The 25,530-nt window shown below is 35.3% G+C and overlaps 4 protein-coding genes across 6 annotated transcripts; 2 read left to right on the forward strand and 2 right to left on the reverse strand.

The window, feature by feature from the left end:
- Positions 1-301: 301 nt before the first annotated feature.
- Positions 302-4,631, reverse strand: LOC111789351 (O-fucosyltransferase 20-like). Its single transcript, XM_023670094.1, has 6 exons — positions 3,721-4,631; positions 3,432-3,600; positions 2,224-2,313; positions 1,322-1,605; positions 975-1,233; positions 302-888 (listed from the first exon to the last, which is right to left on the reverse strand). Exons 1-6 carry the CDS (start codon positions 4,410-4,412, stop codon positions 652-654), a joined length of 1,731 nt encoding a protein of 576 aa, XP_023525862.1. The 5' UTR covers positions 4,413-4,631; the 3' UTR covers positions 302-651.
- Positions 4,632-13,053: 8,422 nt separating this feature from the next.
- LOC111789034 (probable serine/threonine-protein kinase DDB_G0276461) lies at positions 13,054-17,398 on the forward strand. 3 transcript variants are annotated; one of them, XM_023669649.1, is made up of 8 exons: positions 13,054-13,372; positions 13,823-14,308; positions 14,871-15,036; positions 15,137-15,187; positions 15,585-15,767; positions 15,903-15,996; positions 16,156-16,856; positions 16,944-17,398. In XM_023669649.1, exons 2-8 carry the CDS (start codon positions 13,845-13,847, stop codon positions 17,214-17,216), a joined length of 1,932 nt encoding a protein of 643 aa, XP_023525417.1. In that variant the 5' UTR covers positions 13,054-13,372; positions 13,823-13,844; the 3' UTR covers positions 17,217-17,398. The 3 variants fall into 3 exon arrangements, with proteins under 3 accessions (XP_023525417.1, XP_023525418.1, XP_023525419.1); XM_023669650.1 differs by having other exon boundaries at positions 13,055-13,372; positions 16,159-16,856; XM_023669651.1 differs by lacking the exon at positions 13,054-13,372 and having other exon boundaries at positions 14,049-14,308; positions 14,900-15,036.
- Positions 17,399-17,547: 149 nt separating this feature from the next.
- On the forward strand, positions 17,548-20,991 carry LOC111789035. The gene is made up of 7 exons (XM_023669652.1): positions 17,548-18,254; positions 18,451-18,500; positions 18,588-18,627; positions 18,801-18,878; positions 20,119-20,235; positions 20,361-20,440; positions 20,575-20,991. The coding sequence occupies exons 1-7, from the start codon at positions 17,685-17,687 to the stop codon at positions 20,681-20,683; spliced, it is 1,044 nt and encodes a 347-aa protein (XP_023525420.1). The 5' UTR covers positions 17,548-17,684; the 3' UTR covers positions 20,684-20,991.
- Positions 20,992-22,159: 1,168 nt separating this feature from the next.
- On the reverse strand, positions 22,160-24,110 carry LOC111789036 (homeobox-leucine zipper protein HOX11-like). Its single transcript, XM_023669653.1, has 3 exons — positions 23,740-24,110; positions 22,610-22,689; positions 22,160-22,514 (listed from the first exon to the last, which is right to left on the reverse strand). The coding sequence occupies exons 1-3, from the start codon at positions 24,091-24,093 to the stop codon at positions 22,229-22,231; spliced, it is 720 nt and encodes a 239-aa protein (XP_023525421.1). The 5' UTR covers positions 24,094-24,110; the 3' UTR covers positions 22,160-22,228.
- Between the last annotated feature and the right edge of the window lie 1,420 nt (positions 24,111-25,530).

The following is a 25,530-nucleotide window of genomic DNA, read 5'->3' on the forward strand; positions in this document are numbered from 1 at the left end:
TATAACAATTTTATTTTATTTATTCTTTATAATTAATTTATTTATTCTCATAAACAAAATTTAAACTTTTTCAAATTCTAATTTTCTCAAAATTAAAAAAAAAAAAAAAAAAAAATAATTTAATTAAAATTTACATCTAAACATTTAATTCGAGAAAATATAAATTTTAGTAACAGTGTAATCATAAATTTTAGTATGTAATAATTTAGACTTCGTATTTTTTAATTTGTAATAATTTAATTTTTGTCGTGAAAACTTTGATCGTAACCGAAAAAACTGAAGAGAAACATTCTTAATATCATTACAGCAATGAATTATTTCATTAAAGAAAATTGGTGTTTACAGTAAAATATGTAATTACAATAACTTATTCTTTAAAGAATCAAAGAATCATACAATGTGATACTGTCCAATTTATTTCTCTGATGATATATATATATATAGAGACATGTTTCTCATAGCCTCGGCTGTGTTCTTCAGCTTGCTGCTGCATTTGATGCTTCATCCACCCGACCAGACGATACCAAACTCATGGTTCTAAAGAGGGCTCGGCTTCAAGCATCGACTCGGGATGTCCGAGGTTTTGTCGACTCAAACTCTTGTTCTTCAAGGCTTTTTTCGCTATGTTGGCATTACTGAAGAGCTGTTGACTTATATGGTATGAGCATCAGAGCTGTTGTTGCACATGCATTCGGGAATAGGGTACTTAGTAACGTCTCGTCCCACTTTGCTGGTTCGAAGTTCGGGCTGTCCGAGGGAGTCCTGATGCAACTCCTTGATGATCCTGTTAAACTCTGGTTCAGGTAGTGAGGAGTCCAGGAAAAGGGGAAGCATGTGTCTTTTGTTTGGTGTTATGTATTTCTTGTGCCCAGCATAAGCCCTGCGTCCCTGTAATCCAAACGAACAATCAACTTCGTCGTGATCGGACTCGAGAAGCAAAGGCATGGCATGGAAAACTGAAGGAGAATTTATACCTGAATGGCATGGCCCATGTTTCCTCCATGAGAAGGCATGAAAACATCGCTGCTCTCACATACAATATAGTCGATAGCTGCCATAATCGAAGCTTTTTTCGCGAACGGTTCGAGTTCACTCGGCAAAGCAAGATCTTCCTTGTTGAAGAAATTCGGGAACTCGCTTGTTAATGGCTGCAGGGCCTCTTTTCCTCCCAGGGGTTGCCCTCCAGCCCAGTATATTCTTGTATCTCTTGGAGCTCCAAGAGCTTTTAGTAACCTGCACATAAGAGTTGCAATGTTTAGTCCAGCAGAGCCATAACTGGAAATGATTGGCAATGACAAGCATATGGTCAAGCAATCCTTACCTCATAACCTCATAGGCATTCAGGGGGCAAAGGCCTGCAAGTTTTCTATCATGGTAGCTCATGTTTGACCGAGCAGTTAAGAGTTCGGGTCGTTGTATTCGTTCGTTGTTTATCATCTCGTCATATTTGGGGCTCAAACCAGGTAAACAACCAGTTCTCACCCATACGTCTTTCTCCATTCGCAAATGAAGCGCAAGGTACTGTCCTTTGGTTCGCATTCTCTCGGTGAGCTTGTTACCAAGTTCCACGATCGGTGGAGCGAACCTCAAAGCACGAAAAGCAACCTGAAGCAAAGAGGAAAAAGAACAACAATTAACACTGATATTCCCAGATCCCACATCGGTTGGAGAGGGATACAAATCATTCTTTATAAGGGTGTGGAAACCTCTCCCTAGTAGACGTGTTTTAAAAACCTTGAGGGGAACCCGGAAAGGGAAAGCCCAAAGAGAACAATATCTACTAGCGGTGGGCATAGACTGTTACAAATGGTATCAAAGCCAAACATTGGACAGTATACCAGTGAGGACGTTAGGCCCTAAAGGGGGGTGAATTATGAGATCCCACATCGGTTGGAGAGGGGAACAAATTATTCTTTACAAGGGTGTGGAAACATCTCCCTAGTAGACACGTTTTAAAAACCTGCTCGAAAGGGAAAGTCCAAGTTCAAAGAAGACAATATCTGCTAGTGGTGGGTTTGGGCTGTTACAAAAGGATTACTTATAAAGCCACAGCAAAAGAACTCATATGTCTCGATCAAGATGTACTATTCGAATCGATGTATCGAATAAGCATTGAAAGCAGTGATCGATTATATAATGCATACACTTGGATCGAGTCTAAGCAACAAACAACTAATCACGAGAGAACAAAGAGTTACAACAAGATGAAAAAACCTTTGATACCTTGCATCTAAGCTTTTGGAGATCAGAAGGAAGATCCTTAGAAAGCCTCGAGTCCAAGCCGCGCAACAGCAGCACCCCTTCTCTTCTAAGCTGCAAAATCCGAGACACGCTCCTTAATATCATCAAGCTAATAACCATAACATTTTCCAGTGGTAAAGATTAAAGAATAAGGCTTAGTGAAAAAACATAATAAGGACAGAAAAATGCCACAAAAGCTTTTAGTTGGTAATATGTTGCTGTTTGGTCAACCTTAGCAGACAGGGAATGTATGTGTGAACCTTAACAGACAGGGCTTACATTTATGGTTAACAGTATCTATGAGATCAACTAACCTAAAAGCTTGAGGATTTTAGTTAAATGGTTAACATCATAATTCCTCGACTTTATATTATTTGTTTATGTGTTAGCCTTTGTCAATCAAATTAAGACCCGAGCCCACAAGTAAAATGTGAGATTCTACATCGGTTGGAGAGGGGAACGAAACAATCTTTATAAGGGTGTTGAAACCTTTTCCTAACATACGCGTTTTAAGAACCTTGAGGAGGAGCCCGAAAGAGAAAGCTCAAAAGGCCAATATCTACTAGCGGTGGGCTTGGGCCGTTACAAATGATATCAGAACTAGACATTGGGTGATGTACCAGCGAGGAGGTTGAACCCCGAAGGGAGGTGGATACCAGGTGGTGTGCTAACGAGGACGCTGGGCCCCGAAAGGATGAGGATTGGGAGGTCCCACATCGATTGGAGAAGGGGACGAGTGCCAACGAGGACGCTGGGCCCCAAAGGGAGGTGGATTGTGAGATCCCATTTTGTATGAGGGTGTGGAAACCTCTCCCTAGGAGACACGTTTTAAAAACCTTGAGAGGAAATATGAAAGGGAAAGCCCAAAGAGAACAATATCTACGGGCGGTAAGCACTTAAACTAACAAAAGCAGTCTCGAAACTTCGAGACTGATATTCATGCATTATGGCGACGTAACGAAGGCTCTTCTACAAACATTAAAACGGAGTTAAAGTGGCATTCAAAACCAATCTTCAAAGATGCTTTGTAATGAGCTAGATTAAACTACATGGTAGGGACGTAATGAAAACTAGCAGAGCAGTAATCAACAGATTCCTTTCCTATCAATCAAGAAGCCTCGACACTTTTTTAGCAGTGAGCTTCAAACAAAAGCCATGGCAGCTAAAAGAACAGAGACGACCATCCTTACCTTCCTAAGGTACCGCGACCGAATCCAACTCGGTGAGACATGATGCGGAGGCGATTTTTGCTCGACCGGCCGAGTCATCAAATGCGTCGATGGCAGAGACGAAACAATATGAACATCATCTGCTAAAACATTCTTGAAATGCTCCAAATCAAATATATCAGAGAATTCACTGCAACAATCAAACATAACACAGAAAATCAAACTTAGCAACTGATAGTTAAGAAAACTTGGAATATATTTCAGTTCTTATGAATTAGAGACTTCATCAGTATATGAATCGAGTTGATACCTTTCATCTCCCCAGATTACGTTCACTTGCAAGATAGGAACAACCAGAGCAGCTCCAAGAATTCTAGCAATCACAACAGCATCAACGATTTGATTTCTCTGTTGATTCATCCCACCAGAAACAACAACCATCAGATACTTACTCCGTTCACTAACGATTCCAGTGGTTGATTTTCTATAATCTTCGCTGAAATCTAAACACGGTTTGTACCCCAATCCATCCGGTTGCTTCCAGAACTCCACCTCCTCACTTCCCTCTTCAAAACCCTCATTCGATTTCAAAACCCCATTTGAAATCGGCTTAAGAGATTGAACAGAATCGTTCATAATCACATCCTCAACAACATTTTCCTTTTCTCTATCGATTACACCCGATTTCAAAACCCCATTAGAAACTAAACCTTGCGATTGCAATAGCGATTGCGAGGAGAAACATGGGTATGACACGATTAAAGGGTTGAGATTAAAATTAAGTTTCAACATACCCAAAAGGCCGAATAAGAAAATAGCGAGAAGCCATAGCTTCTTCGAGTTTCTGTAAGTGGAAAGACTGAGATATTTGTTGTACGTTTTAGAAGATTTCTTAGGCGAATCGAGAAGGGATTGAAGAGAAGAAGTAGATAAAGAGTTTATAATTTGAGATGGGACGGAAATGTAACATTGCTTCTTGGAATTACTGTTCTTCTTCGCCATTGACGAACCAGAGAACAAATTCTGAAGCTCCAACAAAAACCCACTTCCTTATCCTTTCTCAGAATATAAATCTCATCAGAGAGAGAAAGAACTGTTACAGTAGAGAAAGAGAGAGAGATGGGCGGCGCCGCCGCGGGAAACGGAGAGAATTTTTCCGATTATAATTACGCGTTGCTGACCAAAAGCAGCCGTATTAGAACGAGAGATTTTGAAGGTGAGCTTCTTTGAACGGAAGCTCAAGCGTATTTATATTGCCCTTCTTCTAATTATTATTGGTTTAATCATAACTATAGCTCATTAAATTAAAAAATACAAATAATGTCCATTTGTAGGTGAAACTACCACTATGCCCTCACACCTTTTTTTTTTATAATAAAATTTAGTATTTTCCTTTATAAATAATTATTATAAGTTAATAAATTAAAAAACAAATCATATGAATTAATTTAAATATTTAAAATTGTAATTTAACCAGTGGATTAATAGAAAACTAATTATATTTTTGACATGTGTAATTTCTAAAATGACAGTAGGACTATATTATATAGTAAATATGTCACATCAATATTTTTAAAATAATGTTGGCTTTAAAAAAATATGATTTATAATGTAATATTTTTTTTCTATTCAAATTGAAACATGACGTGGATCTTTAATTGTTATTATATGTTTATAAATTTGGTTACTTTATATTTAAAATATTTAACTTTTAAAAGTTTAGTTTTAATTTTTTAACTTTCAATGGACAGTTCACCATTTTCAAAGATTCGTAATTAAAAATAATATTAATAACTAAAAATAATTAAATTAAGATTAATTTTGCTTATATGAACAAAAGTGTGATTGATACATTTTATATCTTTTTTTATTATAAAACTAAAATGCCAAAATTCACTTCCACTAAGTCAACGGAGGTTAAAGTGTGAATTTGTAGTTTATAATTTTATTATTTTATTTAGATAAATTTTTTAAAAAATAATTTGTATTAAAACCATCTAAACTAAATTTCAAGGGTAAAATTGTAATTTAACAATTATCTTTTATGGCTTATCCACGAAACTATGTTCAGATTAATCATTATTAGTTCAATCATAAAAATTTATATAATTGTGGTTTTATAAAATAAAGTCAAAGCACAATAAAGCTCGTGACTCTATTATTTAAAAACCACGTTATTATAGAAATATGTGTAATAATATTTCAAAAAATTTTAATACAACTATATGTCTATTCACATTGTCATGATTTTAAATAAAAAGAATTTAGTGACAAAAATTAAATAATTTATTTGAATAATATGGTTTCATATATTAAAACTATGATATATTACAAATAATAATTATAAAAACCCACTTATACTTATTGTAATATATATATATATATATATATATATATATATATATATATATATTAACCAATAGAACAATAAAAAGGGAGCAATATAATAATAAAAAGAATTAAAAAAAAAAATCGAAGACATGAAACTTTGTGGGGAAAATGAAATGTCTAACTCCTCGAGATGGTTGCGTGTCGTGTTGCGTCTTTCGCCAGCTGTCACTTATTTAAAAAAAAAATATTTTTTTGTTTATGTTTACAAAAAATAAACAAATAATAAAGAAAAAGATAAAGGCATGTGATTATGCTGCCGCCATTCCCAGACAGGCTGTTATTTCACTGTCCTAATATGCCATTCTCATCCAATCAAAAAAAACCCCTCTTCAATTATTTTTCGTTCTCTGCCAGCTGGCATCCACTTCCTTACCACGCTGGCATTCCCTGCCACGTCGGGTTTCTTCTTATTCTCGTGGACCCATTTCCATCAGGTTTCTCGTACGAGGTACACCTCAGCAACACCCATTTTCCAGAGAGTTTTCATCTTTTTTTTTTTAAATAGCTTATTTTCCCTCCAAAATTACCCCTCATACTAAAAAAAAAAAAAGGTTAAACTCAATAATAAAAAAAATAATAAATAAATAAATAATATATAGAGAGAGTTTTGAAAATATATATATATGTTTTTTTTTGTGACATATAGAACATATAAGGATGGGACAAAAATATTTCAAAATAGGAAACTTTTTGTAATTGCACACGAACAAGAGTGTGAATTATCTTTTAAAAAGAAAACAAATAAATCGATACTAAACGATACTTTTCGCTCGCCCACCAAATTTGATATTTAAATGTGTGACAAACGTTTATAAATTGAATATAATTTTAATTTTAAAAAATAAATAAGAAATAAGCATTCAAATACCAACATCATAATTAAAAACATTAATACGACAAATATTATAACAAAAATATTGTTTATTATATGATGAAGGGTGATCACGACAACATAACAATAAGATGTACTTTTTAAGTTTTACAAAATTTAATTAGCTAATTAATAATTATAATGACCGTCTTAATTAACGTCAAAATCAATATATAATTAATTAATTAATTAAATATAAATTAATTGATTATGGTTGGGAAGTCAATTAAGCAAAATAGAAGATAATAGAGTCAAAATTGTGGAAGAAATAGGGGAAATTATTGATAGTTTCGGACCCAATCTTGAGGGGTTCCTTCACTCTATAAGGCTCCAGCTGTGTTTTGCCAAACTCCAAAACTTGTGATTTGTTTGCTTATTCCCTTGTATTATTCCTTTTTTTTTTTTCAAAGTAACTTTTAAAAAAAGTTACATGTTTTAATAATGTAAATTTTTTTGGAGTAGGTTGAAAATTGAAATGTAATTTATCCCTATATTCTTATTCTTATTCTTATTTTACTGTAAAAATATTTGAGAGAATAATATGCACTTTTTTAAAGGGTAAATATTTAAGACTTCTTTAAAAAAAATAATAAATAAACAATTATATATATATATATTAAAGAGAAATTTCCAATAAAATTTAAAATAATAATTTATTTTGAAGTAATTTTTAAAAATTTTAAAAATAATATATATTTTTAGTTAGTGGGAAATTCATTTGATTGGTGACTAAGTCCAAAACCATACAATTTGGTTACTTTGACAGAGACCCCTCTATTTGAATGCCACGTGGATGTCATTTGTGGACTTCATTGCTTCCTTCCTCTATATAAAATTTAAATTAATTGCCACGTAAATAAACAAATATAAATGTTTTTTTTTTGTTTATTTTAGGAATTTTTTTATTTTTCTCTTTCTAAATGTATCATGCACATTCGTGACATCATCTTTCATTAAACTTAAATCATGCCTTGTATTTTTCTTTAATTAAATTATAATGTGAACTTCTCTAACCATTTAATTGCATTTTAATTAATAATTGCGAGTTAGGGTCAAAATGAAATTAAATAATATATGCCACTTCTCGATAACAATCACGCCGACGAAATAAAAATATACTAAGGTATACTTGTCATTAGCATGATGCAAAAATAATTATTTGGACTATTTTTTCAATATTCAATTTCTCGCCGAACGTATGGTTGAATTAAAATGACTTAATGAGTTGATTCATCAAAGAAATATTAATTTATTTTGCCGGTCACAAAAATGTAATTCACACGACCATTTTTAAATGTCTACTGTTGCTGTCAAATATTATTAATCATTTAGGTATTTTCTTATGAAATATACATAAAAAAAATCAGTAAAAACGTTATTTTCAAAATGAAATTAGCTAGGGGTGACATCACGGGATGGTTGACATTAAAAACATTTTTGAACTTTTAAATACAATATTAATTTTTAAAGCTCCATTTTATTACGTGTTTAAATAATTTAAATTCTTTTTCATAATTTATTTTTTTCTAAGAATATCGTACTTTATAAATGTAGGTTCTCCATATTTTAACGAGCTACACACGGGGTCCTCTATTATTTCATATATGTCGTTGGCAAACATTGATCGATAATTCAGTGTCTTATTAGTCATTTTTTCAATTAACATGTACTATTTTTTTAATTACACGAGAAAGAGAAACCAAAATTCATTACCTTAAAAACAAAACATTTTTCCAGATTTTAATGAAAAAGGTTGTCTTGTTTTATTATTTGTGTCGTGACAACATTGGTTTGATTAAACTAATTCAATTAATTACTTTACACTAAAAACAAATTAAAGTGGGAATCCAAAGGAGTTTTTTCAGGGAAATTTTGGAATTTGGAAATTGTGAGATAAAATATTTTTTCACTGTTAAAAATGGGAGATAATTATTATAACTTATACCTTCTTGTTCCATTGTTTATTTTTTAAATTGTATTATGTATTTTTCTAAAAATAAAATAAATCAAATACCGTACGTGTGACACCGTCAAATTTGATAGGTTACTCAAAATAAAATTACACTAAATTTTTATACCTCGAGCGAAGTGGAATTATCTCGTTCTTTGTCTACGAGTTATGTTGTCATCGTCGGTCTCTAATTACTTAAATTTATGGATAAATTATAACTTTTGATTTATCTTATCTACATTTGAAGCACGTCAACCCCAATATTTTAGCTTTATAAAATGATGTCTTCAGTGTGACATTAACCCTATTTAAAGTAAATTAAGCGTACCAATTATGTTGAAAATAAGAATATAAATGCATGTGTGAGATTTTGCAAATCAAAACCATTTTCATTACTATGGACATGACTTGCAAACTAAGCAAATCCTTTGTAATTATCTCTATAAAAAAATAAATATAGTTAGGAATATAAAAATTAATATCATGATATTTATTTCCATAATTTGAAGTTAGGTTAAAAAAATATCATCTAAATTAAATAAGGTAAAAGATTCTGATTTTCTCCTTATCATATATAAATTTTAAAATAAATTGAAATTTTAAAAAATTAAATAACATTTTTTAATGTCTTCTCTCTCACAAGGAACAAAATATATTATTTTAAAAAATGAAGCATCCATACTATGATTAAATATATAAATCAAGATTAATCATGTGATTGTATTTTGTTTTCAACCATATATTAATGTTAATATATATATAATATATAGTTTGTGGTTATTAATAATTTTAATTTTTCAATACTTGGCTTATAGTTTGGTTAATTAAATGCATTGGCTTTTAATTTGCCGTCCATTTCGTCATCATATATTTGATAGTTAGCTACTTTAAATTATATTAAAAAGAAATTAGAAAATTTACAAAGTTGAGTGATGAAATTAAATTGATGCGACATTATTAATAACATAACTACAAACATTTTCAAACTTATTAATTTCATTTTAAAATAATTGAACCCAAGCCTGTTGAGATAAAATAAATTGGTTTTTTTTTTTTTTTTTTTTTTNTTTTTTTTTTTTTTTTTTTTTTTTTTTTTTTTTTTTTTTTTTTAATTTGAAAAATAATTAAATAACTGAAAAATGCGAAGCCAATGGTGGAACCTTGATTCTCTTTCTATTATTATTATTATTATTATTATTATTATTATTATTATTATTATTATTATTATTATTATTATTATTATTATTATTATCCTTAAATTTAATAAAGGTTAGATTTTATTAAAATAAAATTAAAATTTAGTCGGGAGGATTTTAATTTTTAAAATTACAGAGACTAAACTCTNAAAAAAAAAAAAAAAAAAAAAACTCGAGCATTCGTAACAGACACACTGGCCGTCCAAGCATAAAAAGAAGACTAGAGATTGATCCCTAGTGATAAGTGAATATCAAACCATCAACATGGCTAAGACAGGCTATTATACCTATTCAACAGATTTTGATTGTGATACAATTCCATTGTTTGCTCCTATTCATGTTCGTGTTTACTTGTACACCACAACAACAAGCTCAAAAACGAGGTCTGTTTGCTCCTGACTCGAAAAGCATCAATCTCAATAACTTTGAAATTACGATCAACTAAACCCACAATGTATCCACCACGATAATGCCATATAATCCTCACATACGACAATAAACCTCTCCCATCAACCGATCATTTGATTGACGAACAAAGCAGGCTTAACCTATTTTTTAAACTTTTTTTTATCACATTCTTTTGTAAATATACGAAGAACACACTAAAATCCCATAAACAATTATAGCATTGACTTTCTCTCTCCTCCCATTATTTTATTTTACCCTCCTTTCATTTTCTTGTAAAAATATTTAAAAAAATTAAATTTTTAACGATAATATTGACTCTCTCTTTTCATATATGAAGAATATAACAAAATCCCACAAAGAAAATGCTAAAAAGACTAAATTTTTAATTATTATTTTCTAAAATTTAAAATTAAAATGTGAATATGAAATTAGGCAATGATTAAAGAGAAGGGAATGAATTATTAATTGGAAAGGATTATTATTGGGTTGGTTGAGAATTAGATAATATAATTCCCATATTACCAAACTTTATAAATTTATACATTTTTATTTAAGCTCTAAGGTTGTACACAAATTTGGTGCACTTCCACTTCATCCATTACCTGCCCTCTTCCCTACTCTTAAAATTCCCACCTACCTAAGTTTTCGAGAAATATAATGTCATCGTCTTTCTTATATAAACTAAATATCGACCCGTTGAAATTTAAAATTTTAATTATTATAATAAAAATTAAAAATTAAAATTTATAAGGAGGTATGATAATAACCCTTTTGGTTTGTTGGGGCAGATAGGTTAGAAGGTAGTTGAATGGTTGATATCAAGGTGAGTTGAGATGAGTTGAACAACCCATGCTTATCAACAAAGCAAAACAAAACAATTTCAAACAAACCCATTGGTTGTCATTTAATCATAATCTATATAACCCTTAACTAATGTAATATTAATAATTTTTCAAAAAAAAAAACACAATCGTACCTACTTATTACTTGTTTTAACCTAGCCAACAAGTTAATCGTGAAAAATTCAGACATCACGGACAACGTTGGCGTATGCTCGGTGTCACAATCATACTATGAAGAGAGTAGGTTGTGACCCTCACGCCATGACAAGCAAAGTGGCGTCCCTCAAGAGACGCCCATCCGGCCATATGCGGGCCAATATAAAAGAGTGCTATGATGCGATCGAGGAGGACGATGCATCATCCAACACACCATCACGCAAAGTGGGCATTGAAGACATGTTGAGACCTAAACACACCAACACACCACCACTCGGGTCTCGAGTCACGTTTGAGATAAATGTTTTAGATATCATGTAACTTTGGGGTAGGGAAAATTTGACAATAGCTTAAATATCATATAACTCTGAAAGCTTGATCAACCCAACTTTATCTATATGGTTGAGTTGGGTTCATTACTTTCTTAGAATTGTTTAGGTTGAAAAAATTTACAACTCGAACAATTAGGTTCGGTCTAAAGAAACTTCGACCGGACCTAACTAAACTTTAAGATTACGCAACGGGCTTTATATTTTTTATTTTTTAAAATGCTGACTCATATAAAAATAATATGGACATAAAATAAAATAGAGGCAATAATATAAAAATAATGGGTGTGACATTTAGACCCCTTATGCATGATTGATGTTTGTGAGATTGAATGATTAAAAATAATTTCAAACATTATCCATTACAACTTTGATGTGTAGCAAAAGAAACTCAACATTTTTGAATGTCTACAAATGTAAGCTAAGATCTTGGCCACATCACATGCAAATCCATTGAAACAATAAAAACACAATAATTTTGAAAGTTTTTAAATGTTTTTGAGCCACAAAATATTTATCAACGGGATCTTAGATCACAAACGGTTATGATGGGTTTCGGGTTCCCATGTGATGTCTATAAAGTCGTTTTTTTGACAAGTTTTAGTTAACATAATACGCTCTTAAACGATTTACTAGGATGACTGTATTCTCTTCACCAATCATTATCATATAGTTGGTTTTGTTAAGACGAATGATCAAAATGTGATATGGTTCGTGATTTAAAGAGAAATGTGACGAAATGATTGCTGGAAGAAGGGGCGTATGAAAAGGAAAGACTTAAATTTTTTTTTTTTGTGAGGGAAAAAACAGAAAATAATGTTATGAATTTGGGAAGCAAAGAAGAGGAAGGACCATGTTTGTATCATGTGAGGATTGTCCCCTTTGCCATGTGCATTAATTTTCCTCAATTTTCCCCCAATTTCTCACCTATTTTTCACCTTCTCACTTTTAAATGGTTAAGAAATATATCATTGGAGTCGAAACCTTATAGAGGATAATATCTATTAGTGGTGGACTTAGACTATTATAAATGACATCAGAGACAGACATTGGGTGGTGTGCTAGTGAGGACGTGAGCCTTAAAGGGAGGTGAACACTGGGCAGTGTGCCAATGAGGACGTTCGGCCCCAAAGGGGGTGGACATTGAACAGTGTGCGGACCAGGACACTCGTGAATTATAANAAAATGAAAGAGTGACGTGTGAATTATGAAATCAAATAGAGGTAAGAATAATTGGGCCAGAAGATTAAAGAAACTTGGCCCAAAAGTTTCATCTTGGTCTTCTGGGGATAGGCCCACAAATTAATGGGTTGGGCCTTTGTTACAAACACTGAAATTTACAACTTCACAATGACAAAAACAAACTATAACTATTAGATTCAAAGTAATTTCTAATAATAAGGATTTAGTCAATACAGAATTTACAATTTGACCTAAAAATATGAAGTTGGGATGGAAAGATGATCACAAATATGACTATTTTCTTCCCCAAGTCTATCTGTTAAACGTCAAATGGCGCAAACTTGATTGAAGCCGTCTTTTGTGATGAACTTTTTCTTCCCAAAAAAGGGTTCATGAGATAATCCAACGAAATCTTTGTCCGTATTAGCCACCATTGTACCCAACATTCAATCTATATATAAGCATTCAACAATTTTCAGAGAGGGTCTTCCTTCCATCCTTCACACTCTCTTTTTCCTCTCTCTCTCTCTTCATTTTTCTGGATCCACAAGCACTCTCAGATCTCAATCGCCGCCCTTCTCCTCCATCTTAAATTCCATTGGATTCTGACCCACTTCCCCAATTCGCCTCTACAAGGTAAGTTTCCCCAACCCCACTTGTTATTTCAATAGTTCTGTTGATTACAGATTGTTATATTTGCTTGTTTTCCATGTAATCGAATTGGGTTGTTGTTGTTTGTTCATTTTCTTCTCATTTTAGTTACGTGCTGCTCTCCCAGATCGTGGGGCTTTGTTGTATTGTCTGAATTGGACTTGTGTAGTGTTATCTTTAGATTGGGTTGTGAGTTTTTGTTTTGTAGCTTACGATCCATTAGTAATGGCATTGCTGTTTGTTAATTAGTATTGGATCTGCTTTATATGAGTGAATATGAATGAGGATTGGGATTTGGGATTGAGGGTTTAGGGTTTATGAATGTTCTTGTTGTTGTTCACTTCAGAAGGGTGCCTATATGCGGTTAATCATTTGAAATCTGTGAAAAAGAATTGGGACTTCTTCTGTAATTCATTTAAACTGTTTCTCTTTCAGTTTCTCTATATATTTATAAACCATGTGGAGGTTCAAGCCTTTCATGCACAAAGAACCATCTGGTCTCGAGGGTCGCTCGATTGATGTTGGCAATCTTAAGATTCATGTTAGAAACGTCATTGCGGAAGGCGGATTCTCTTGTGTGTACTTAGCCAAGGATGCCCTACATGTTTCGAAACAGTATGCTTTGAAGCACATTATATGCAATGATGTGGAATCTCTTGAATTGGCGTTGAAGGAGGTTTCTGTAATGAAATCACTCCGAGGCCACCCGAATGTTGTTACACTTTATGCCCATACGATCGTAGATATGGGACGCACAAAAGAAGTTCTAATTGTGATGGAATTTTGTGAGAAGTCTTTGGTTAATGTCTTGGAGAGTAGAGGAGCTGAATACTTTGATGAAACTCAAGTTCTCTTCATTTTCCGAGACGTGTGCAATGCAGTATTCGCAATGCATTGTCGTTCCCCGCCAATTGCTCACAGGTAAACATGGTAGCTAGTTGTCTATATCCCAACAATCTCTCTCTTAAAAGTTATAATAGCTTCCACAATATTCATTCTGTGGTCTTCCATGCCTAGTTAATGAACTAAACTGATTTTCTCTGCTAGTAATTTAGTTGTTTAACTGATGTTCTGTAGTTAAGATATAAAAGATCTCTATTCAATATCTCTGAAGTCATGTCTGCTGTGAGATCCTACATCGATTGGAGAGGAACGAGTGCCAGCGAGGACACTGGGCCCCGAAGGTGGGTGGATTGTGAAATCCCACATTGGCTAGGAAGGAAAACGAAACATTCTTTATAAGGGTGTGGAAAACTCCCCCTAGCAGACACGTTTTAAAAACCGTGAAGGAAAGCCTGAAAAGGAAAGCCCAAAGAGGACAATATTTGCTAACAGCACATCTGCTCTCTGTTATTTGTGGTATATGGTTTTGGTTGATGTAATCCCAACCATGTTTCGAGGCACTTGTCATTGGTGTATGAATTATGTTCTTTGTTATGGCTTAACTAAGATCTTGATTTTCTCTTGTGATTGCGATTTTCAGAGATTTGAAAGCTGAAAATCTTTTGTTAGGCTCAGATGGTCACTGGAAATTATGTGATTTCGGAAGCACTTCTACGAATCACAAGCGCTTCGAGAAGCCCGAGGAAATGGGCATTGAAGAAGATAACATCAGGAAGCATACTACGCCTGCCTATAGAGCCCCTGAGGTATTAAAAAATCCATATTTTGATCTTAATTTCTTTTGCAGTTGTGATATTTGGTTGTCAATATGTTAGTAATTTTCATCTATTTCCTGTTATGACACAGATGTGGGATCTATTCCGTAGAGAACTTATAAATGAGAAAGTTGACATATGGGTATGTATACTCTTCTTTTTTACCGATCACGAAAGGTTAAATTGTGATATAGTGTAAAATCCCACCTCGATTGGGGAGGAGAACAAAGCATTAAGGGTGTGGTTACAAATGGTATCAGAGTTAGACACCGAGCGGTGTGCCAACGAGGACGCTGGGCCCCAAGGGGGGTGGATTGTGAGATCCCACGTTTGTTGGAGAGGAGAACGAAGCATTCCTTATAAGGGTGTGGAAACTTCTCCCTAATAGACGCGTTTTAAAACTGTGAGGCTTGGGCGATACGTAACGGGTCAAAGTGGACAATATTTGTTATTAGTTCTCTACAATTTCCTTCGCAAATGAACTTATAAAGAATTGATGTTCTTTTCATTTATGAGATTTGAATTCTATTACACGACAGGCTCTCGGGTGTCTTCTCTTCCGCATATGTTACTTCAAAAGTGCGTTTGATGGAGAGTCGAAACTTCAAATTTTAAATGGGAACTATCGAATTCTGGAGTTACCGAAATATAGCTCATCTATTACAGACCTAATCAAAGATATGCTCCAAGCGTCACCAAATGACAGACCAGACATCACGCAGGCAAGCGCTTTGCTTGATTGGCCATTCATCTCCATGAATTTAGGTTAGTTTAGATTACTCATGTCAATGACGATAATAGTTGTCAGGATTCTCATAATTCCTTCCCGATCTTGGGGTTGGTTTGTGCCGTGGCAGGTCTGGTTTCGTGTTAACAACCAGCTACCTGTTCGATCACGAAAGTCATTACCTGATCAGCCACCTGACATGCAGTCTACAGAGAAACAAGAAGGTGAGGGTGAAGGTAGCTTAAGGGTTCATTAATTTGATTAGTTCTATGTTGTCTAGTTCATCAAGAAAGCAGAGGTCGTTTATATCTGTAGTCTCCAAATTTGTGAAGGGATTAATTTTGGTATGGTGTTGAAGTTTGTTGACATAAATGTTATCTTAGCAGGCGCGTTGAACCTTATGAACAAGTCGTCTCCTATGCCTCGTAGAAGTCCGCCCCCACCTCCATCGGTTAAAAGTTCATCACAGGCAGCGCATACGCCGAAGGCCACAGGCGGAGGGGGAGTTGGAGGAGGACCGCTGGGTGCTTTCTGGTCTACTCAACACGCCAATGAAACGACTAATAAAGATACAAGCCAAATTAGGTTCGACGAAGAATCAACCTCTCATAGTACCTCGAAACGTGAGAGGATTAATCCAAACAATCATTCTGCAGTTAAGAATGCTAGTCCTGGGGATAGCAACCAAAAGTCAAATAAGACAGTGAGTGATAGTGGTTCATTCAGAGACTTTGAATTATCGTTTTTCCAGAACGAAACGGGATGTAGCTCTAATGGAGCGAAAGCATCAAAACCCGAGAATGCAGCCTTCCAAGACAAAGCTTTTAACAATTTTGTTGCTGAATTTGATACCTCTAAGTTCAGTTCAGATGTCACTAACAACAGACCAGGAAAGGAAGTAGCAGCATCAGAGGCTGAGGTGGAGAAGTTGAAGGAGCAACTGAAGCAAGCAAACATGGAGAAAGCTGAAATCACATCCAAATTTGAAAAGCTGTCTGCCATCTGCCGGTCTCAAAGGCAAGAGATACAGGAGCTCAAGCAATCACTTGCTGCTAGGAACATTCAGCCTTCTACCGTACCTCGAGTATTTCCTCGCTTCCTTTTTCGTCCTTTCGATTTGGTTTTCCAGGGAAAACCACCATCTTTATGCATCTTTTACCTCACATTTCAGGTACAGAAGGCCGATTCGAATACTCGAACCCCCGATGCAAAGCCCTGGCAGCCCGATACGCCTGAAAAGGGTGTCAAATCTGTGAGGACTAGAAGCCTGCCGAGAAAGCAGGCTTCTCCAGAAGGCACTGGTTTCGAAAGCTGGGGCTTTGGATCCGAGAGTTTTACAGCCGTGTCTGCTGGAAGCTCCAACGCAACCAGATTAACTGGTGAAAGGTCTAGTTCACAAAGAACTGACAGAGCTTCACAACCTGCTGGATGGGCGGGTTTCTAGTTCCTCTGGCCATGATAGGGAGCTGAACGTGATCTTTGAGTGCTGTTCTTCATTTCATTGTTTATTTATGTTTGAAGCTGAATAGATGAAATCAAAACTTTACTTGTATCTTTTGAATTGAACTATGTTTGGAGGTGACTTAAATAATTAATATGATCGAGTCTCGAATCCCATTATGATCATTGAATGAATTAAAATATCGATGTCGTTTGATGTTTTTACGTTGGATTTCTCGAATCCAATTGTTTAAAGATTAGAACGAAAGCAATAAAGTCCAAGAACACAAAAAAAGTAAACTTGGGGTGAATTCAAAATAGTAATTTTAAAATTGATTTGATTCTCCTCAACGGCACCTGCGAATCCAAGCCCCCAATCCAGTCGATGCACGGAAATTCAAGTTTTTTTCTTTCTTTTGGCTAATTTGATATTCAAACAATCAAACCACATACACCCAAATTCCCCGCCACCATGCCCGACGACTCCCTCCCCATCTCCACCAACACGACGCCCGCCGCCGTCGCTGCCACCACCACCACTGTCGCTCCGGGTTCAATCACTCTAACTACTGCTGCAGCCACCACCACTGCCGCTGCTATTGCTCGTCCGCTTGCGAATCAAGCTCCGTCGAGACCCATTTCTTCAATTCCTCAAACCCACCATCTCCACTACCCTCCTCAAGCCCTCTACGCGGCGCAGCGCATTCCTATTCGAACTCCTAACCACCAATTGCCGAAGATTCAGCAAGATGCATCTCAGGCAATTCTTTACCCTGTTGCTTCCTCCGGCCGCGGCTTCGTTCCTCGCCCCATTCGGCCTCTTCCCACCGATCAGGCGGTCACGGTAGCCAACCCTGGCGGCTACCCACTCCGCCCCGTCGTCACTTTCCCGCATCGGCCGATTGGGTCGCCTCATTTGGACTCCATGAGCCATCCAATGCACTTGGCGCGACCTCCCAATTTGCCGCAGCAGTTGATTTCCCTTTCTGGGTCCGCCATTTCGGGCTCGATTAAGGGTGCCCCCAATTCCTCTGATCCAAAGGTTTGTTGGGTTGTAATTTGATTTAGCTCTTGACGCGATAATTTCATGGGTTTAAGGAGTTCACGTTTCGGTTCTTTCCCTACAAGAACTGCTAGATTTAAATCTGATTTTGAGTTACCCGTTGGTTCTTTCATATCATTTTTCGAATGCCCAAGTTTCTTTTTATACTTTAAATTTTTTTTGTTACCCTTTCAAGGTTTTTCCTCCATCAACAATCTGCGAGTCAAATGGATGTAAAGAAATGAGGTAATGGTTGCTCCTTCTGTAACATATCTTTCATTCATGCTTTACAAATCATTTGACATTCTGCTGTTCTGTTTTGCCTGGGGACAGAGTCAGAGATGATGCTCTTGCTGTGATTAGAGATCGAAAAGTAAGCTCTAAAATTCTTAACATCATGATTGTTTATATACGCGATTTTTATACGATTTGGTGGATGTTTTATACGTTTTTAGCATGAATTAGGGGCGTCTTCTTCATTTTAGTATGAACGATGGCTATACTCGATTCTCATTTTAGTATGAACTAAGATAGTAACTATGTCAGGTCCGAATAACTGATGGGGCTTCTCTTTATGCACTTTGTCGATCATGGTTGAGGAATGGCTCTCATGAAGAATGCCAGGTTTGTGTTGTTTCTGATTGCAACATCTTTCCTTTTTGTGGATTTGAACTGCACGTTGCTGCTCTTGTTCTGAAGCATGTTATTTAATGGATCTTTATAGGTCATTGGATTAGATTCGTGATTGATAGTTAACACTGCAGCTGACAGCCTTCTATGCTGTATCTTTCTTGTTCATATTTTGTTCATATCAATGTTGGATTTTTCATCGTCATTGCTGCAAAATGTGGTCTTTTAAGATTCTTTTATCTCTTCTCTATTAATACAAACAAGTCAATAACCTGACTTAGAAATAGATTTTTGAGACTTCATCTTTGGTTTTAGAATGTTCAACAATCTTGGTGAAGAGTGTACATGTAACAGCGAAAACCCACCACTAGCAGATATTGTCCGTTTTGGCCCATTACTATCGCCATCAGTCTCATGGTTTTAGAGAGAGGTTTCCACACCCTTATAAAGAATTCTTTGTTCTCCTCTCCAACCGATGTGGGATCTCACAATCCACCTCTCTTCGGGGCTCAGCGTCCTTGTTGGCACACCGCTCGGTACCTAGCTTTGATATCATTTGTAATAGTCTAAGCCCACTGTTAGCAAATATTGTCCACTTCGGTTTGTTATATCGTCATCAGCCTAACGGTTTTAAAACACGTCTGCTAGGGAGAGGTTTCCACACCCTTATAAAGAATGTTTCGTTCTTCTCTCCAACCGATGTGGGATCTCACAATACAATAGCATTGCTCCTATCTTGTTCCATTGTTCCTTCGTTAGCTTTACTAGTATGTTTCAACTCATTCTTTTCTGCATTTTAATAGACAAGATTCCGTTCTTTTACATATGATGGATGTTCCTGTCTGTGGAGACTTCCCATTCCGGTAGAAACTTTACTATATTGCAAGGCACTGCTCTCATTCCTTGTTGTATACCACCTACTTTTTTCCTGTGAGATCTCACATCGGTTGGAGAGGGGAACAAAACATTCCTTATAAATGTGTTTGAAAACCGTGAGGCTGACGACGATACGTAACTGTTAGTGGTGGTGGCTTTGGGCGGTTACATTTCCATTCCCGAAAATGCACTAATTGATCTGACTCATATACATCTTTTTCTCATTGGTGGTGTTGTTAGAGATGGTAGATACTATGCCGCCTCCCCTCAAAATGAAATATGAGTAACAATGAAGAATGAACAGGGGGGAGTTATTCTTCTGTTTTGTTTTTTTGCTGATAATTTGTTCTATTGACAGCCACAATATGGGAATTTTTTGAGGCCTCTTCCAAGACCTTTGCCCATACCCGTGGCTGGTGCTGTTCCATCGCAGAAGAAGGAAGTCGTCGGAGACGAAGTTGACGAGGAAGATAAGGTTGGTTTCTGTTTAGTGTCATGAACTCTTCTCATGCATGTTATTAATTTTATGAATGTTATTAATTTTATGAATGTTCTGCAAGGATCATTGGATATAGCTTTACCTGTGTTTCTGCATTTTAGGATGAGGGATCCATTGAGAAGTTGTCATCGCAAGATCTATTAAAACGGCATGTTAAACGAGCAAAGAAAGTTCGATCACGGTGCGTACTTCCTTAGTCAAATTGATACGAACAGTATCCTCTTGCTCTCTCTTACTGAATCATGATGTTGGATACCTGTACATTCTCAGTTTAAATATAAATTTTGTTGCTTTCGATCCGTGTAATGCTTCCAGATTGAGGGAAGAACGGTTGCATCGAATTGAAAGATACAAAACCCGGCTCGCTCTTCTCCTTCCTCCGCCAGTCGAGCAGTTGAGAACTGATAATATTACTGGAAGCTGAGTGTTCATCCCAAAAAACTTGTCGAATTCGCTATGGACCTTTGTCCAAATCGTTCTTCCCAACGACAGATGAACTCGAGAAACATTCAACGGAAGCGTGGGGAGGATTACATGTAGGTAAGCATAGGAAGGTATTTGATATAGTTAGGTGATTCTTGTTCTGTCTTGGCAGCAGTTTGTATCATGGTGCTTTCTATCAAGTTTTAAAAAAAGAAGACACAATGAGTAGGGCCATGTGAATAGTGAATAATTGTTCTTTACACTCTGGTGTGTGTGTGCGCGCGCTTTGACAAATACCATTAGTATCCATTGATGATGATGATGATACCTACACATTGCCAAATTGCATGCTTCCAAATCCCTCATAATCATGAAACTTTGAAATCTTTCTTGGAAATTGCAACACCATTTTGTCCCCTTCTAATATTTTCTCTATGTTCATTTGAATTTAGATATGATTTTGGTTTTGATTTTTTATATCAAAACTCATAAGCTAAATTATTACAAAATTATGAGTAAACATAGTTTTAGAACTTGATTAAACACATGAGATCTTACATCGAGGACGTTGGACCTAGAAAAAAAGTAGATTGTGAGATTTCATATTAGTTGGAGAGAGAAACGAAACATTATTTATAAGGTGTGGAAATCTCTCCCTAGGCAGAGAAAATCGGTGGACTTGGACTCTTACTAAGAACTAAAAATATTGTTTTAACCTGTGGGCTTGGACTCTTACTAAGAACTAAAAATATTGTTTTAACCTAGCCAATGCGATCAGTAACGATGCAAACTCCTCTCTCATGATGAGAAAGTGACAAAAAGCAATGGGTATCTTTTGTGATGTGTTTATGGTCATTTTTGAGCTGTGTGCTTTGGAAGTAACTATGAAGTAGTCTACTACTACCCGCATGAACCCTAATTCGTAAAAGTAGTAGACATGTTCGGAAAGGTGGAACATCTATTTTATAAATTTAGTACAGTACACGGATCTAAAAATTTAAAGACTAAATATGTAATTTAACCTTTTTAGTGTGTTCTTAAACTCAGAGTTGTTAAAATCGTGCGTGAATCACGATGGGTTGGTCGGTGATGATTGAGGGTTAATAGAACACATACATATATTAGGGTTTGATGGGTATGAAGGAAGAAACTCCACGCCTTTGAACATTAATCATAAACCTATGATTTCAAGTTAGTTTTTGTCTATATATAAAATTTACTTTCGTTAAATTAAATTCGTAGAAATTCATAGATATACGTGACATCATTTACATAAAAAATTGTTTTATAACCTCTATCCTTTTCTTTTTCTCATTTTCTCGACATTTCTATCTACAATTTTATACATCCCTAAGATTCAACGTCGACAGTATGAAATGAACGACATAATAATAAAAGTAAATAGTTTTGTTTTAAATTTATATAGTCCATCCAAATAAACAAAATTTCAACATTATAGCAATTAAAAAATATATATAAATCTTGAAAATTCACATAGAAATGGTGAACAAAAAAAGGTTGTGAAGCTGATGATCAAAAGGAAACCCTAATTCTTGGGTGTAGAAGGATCAGTTGGTGAAAATGGAAAGGACCCATTTGTAGTAAACGAAAACCCAGAAGCCTTGGAGTTCAGCGGGTGAAGAACGGCGGCGCGTTCACAAGACGCACACATGGTGAGAGTGGTGGCGGGGGAATGCATGAAGAGAGAATCTGTGGTTTTCAAAGCTCTTAAATCTTGAAGCTCCTTTCGAAGCTTCCTGTTTTGTTGGGTTAGTGTTTGGCAACAGTTTTTCAAGTACTCACAGTCAACTTCGGTTTGCTTCAGCTTGGTTCTGTAATGTTAACACTGTAAGTAAATAAATAAATAAATAAATAAATAAATAAATAAATAAATAATGAGAAATAGAGAGATAATGGCGATGGTCACCTTGCTCGTCTGTTTTGAAACCACACCTCTACTTGGCGTGGACGAAGATTCAGCCTTCTTGCAAGTTCTACCTTTTGCTTCTGCTATTTCATATCTCTTATAAATTTTTAAACTTTTTAAATTTAAATATATTTTAAATAGTACTCGTTGTATTGTTACGAATCACGACTCTTCACAATAATAAGAAGACTGTTGGGAAGAGTCCCACGTGGTTAATTAAGGGAATGATCGTGAGTTTATAAGTAAGGAATATTATCTTTCTGGACTGAAGCCTTTTACAAACCAAAAGCCTGATATTTTGTGATTACTAACATGATATTAATATCATGCCCTTAACTTAGCCATGTCAATAGAATCATGACGCATCGAACAAAGAAGTTGCTAGTCTAGAAGGTATATTCAAAATTGACTTAAGTGTCAAACAAAGGGTATACTTTGCTCAATGGCTCTAGAGAGAGAAGTCGAGTCTCGATTAAAGGAAAACTGTTCAAGGGCTACATAGGCTTCTAGAGAGGCTCTATGGTGAGAGTGTACTTTGTTTGAGGGCTCTAGAGAAAGGAGTCGAGTCTCGATTAAAGGGAGGCTGTTTGAGGCTTCAGAGAGGCTCTATGGTGAAGGTGTACTTTGTTTGAGGACTCTAGATAAAAAGAGTCGAGTCTCGATTAAAGGGAGGCTGTTCGAAGGCTACATAGGCCTCATGGTGAGGGTGTACTTTGTTTGAGAACTCTAAAGAAAGGAGTCGAGTTTCGATTAAGGGGAGGTTGTTTGAGGGCTACATAGGCCTCCAGAGAGCTTCTATGGTGAGGGTGTACTTTGCTTGATGGCTCTAGAGAAAGGAATCGAGTTTCAATTAAAGAGAGGCGGTTCGAGAGCTTCATAAACCTTATAGGAGGCTCAATGGCTCCATAGCCCTTGGAGTAGACTCTATGGTATACTTTGTTCGAGAGAAGGATTGCTGGAAGAGTTACACATGGGCTAATTAAGATAACGAGCATCGGTTTATAACCAAGAAATATTATGGTGAAAGTGGACAATAACATATCACTGTGAAGATCCGTGATCCCTGACGTCTTATACCAATAATGGAACATGTATATGATTGAATGAAGAAGAAGAAGAGAGGGTCTTACAGGGTAAAGTGTGTGATGATCTTTGAAGCTCTCTTCAAGGAACGCCGACTGTTCTCTGGAAAGCCGCAGTTTCTTTCTGGAACCCAAAATTTGATCATCTTCATCGCTACCTCTAGAGCAACCTCTGTCGCTATTCCCCTGATGATCTTCCACTTCATACAATCCCAGCTCCAACGAGGAGCACAGATATGGGTTTCTCGGAGATTCCCCACCGCCGCCGTCTGGAGTAGGAGTAGGAGTAGGAGGAAGAAGAGCGAGGTGAAGAATGGGCGGAGGATGAAAAAAAGAGGGAAGAAGCTTAGGGTTGTGGCTGTGGGTTTGTTGTTGATCTCCAAGCCTCAAACCCAACTCCATGGAAACAGAGAAATTAAAGAAAGTGGAGAACCAAAAGGGAGTCTTCTAAAGATTCTTTATTGATGAATCGGTCAAATTATAAGGCGCTGCTCATGCTGCTGCTGTCACTCACACCTCTCAACGCACTCCCAATCATACACCCATTTTGGAATTACCTTCTATTAAGAGGTTTACACGTCGTTATAAGAACTACTTCGTTCCCTTTTCCAACCAATGTGGGATCTCACTATTCAGCTCTCACGGAGGCCAGTATCTTCATTGACACATCACTCGATGACTAGCTCTAATATCATTTGTAACAGCTCGATGTAACAATCTAGCTCATGAATTTTAGTGTATAACAACTTGAGTCTCGTACTTAAAATTTTGAACGTTTAGTCTCTATTGTGAAAATATAAAGCACAAAATTTAATGTTGGACGAGTACAATATTTGGTAGCAATGAGCTTGGAGTATATTGATTCAAATTTATCTTCAATTGAATGACTAAAATATGTGAAGGAAATTCATCATCCTTATTAACCCGTCACTTCATAACCTAACTCAACACTCTAAACAGCCCGAGAGCTATCCATCACCCCGTGCCCATAAACCAAGTGGAATAAATATATTATATATATATATTAAAGGAAGCTTAATAATTGAAATGAATTATTTGGAGAGTCAAATTTGTAAGAATATGAAAAAATTTCATGAAATGTGATGATTATGGCTCTCATATACATTATGTTGTCCGAGTTGAAGTTTACATAATTACATTCATGCCATCATTATGCTTCTCTTCTTTGTCCCATTTCACTATCTTTTTTATCTACTTTTATTTATTTTAATTCCCTTTTTTTTTAAAATGTGATCATTATTTAACGTTAATTGTAAAAATTAAATTTGTTAAGTATAAACATATATTGTTCTAATTTACAAATAGGAGTTTAAGTGATCATTAATCAAAATTAGTAAGAGATTAAGGATATGGGGTTTTGATGATTATTACCTTAACTTTTTTTAAAAAGCTTAAATTTGAATAATAATTCATACATGGTCGTGCATGATCATTATTACATAGTCTAACAAACCATCATTACAAATAATTTATTTATCTTACTTTTTCTTTTTTACCCATTCAAATCATTTTGGTAATTTTCTATATTTATTTCGCAGTAATAATAATAATTGATGTTTTATTTATTAAGTTAGGCTCAAATTAACGTAGTTTTAAGGAGTTAGTTTTACGGTCGTGATTCACGTTGATTTTAAATATTAGAAAATTAAATTATAAAAATTGTGAAATAAGGTATCCAATGCTACACAAAATGGTGACTCGTGGGAGACCATGTGTGATGCATGTATTTAAAATAAATTATTTTTCATTATTTAATTTGGATTTTTGTGAGGAACAAATATTATCCATTACGATATTATTTTTAAAAAATCTGGCACT

Source organism: Cucurbita pepo, chromosome LG02 (genome assembly GCF_002806865.2).
Source record: "Cucurbita pepo subsp. pepo cultivar mu-cu-16 chromosome LG02, ASM280686v2, whole genome shotgun sequence".
NCBI lineage: Eukaryota > Viridiplantae > Streptophyta > Magnoliopsida > Cucurbitales > Cucurbitaceae > Cucurbita > Cucurbita pepo.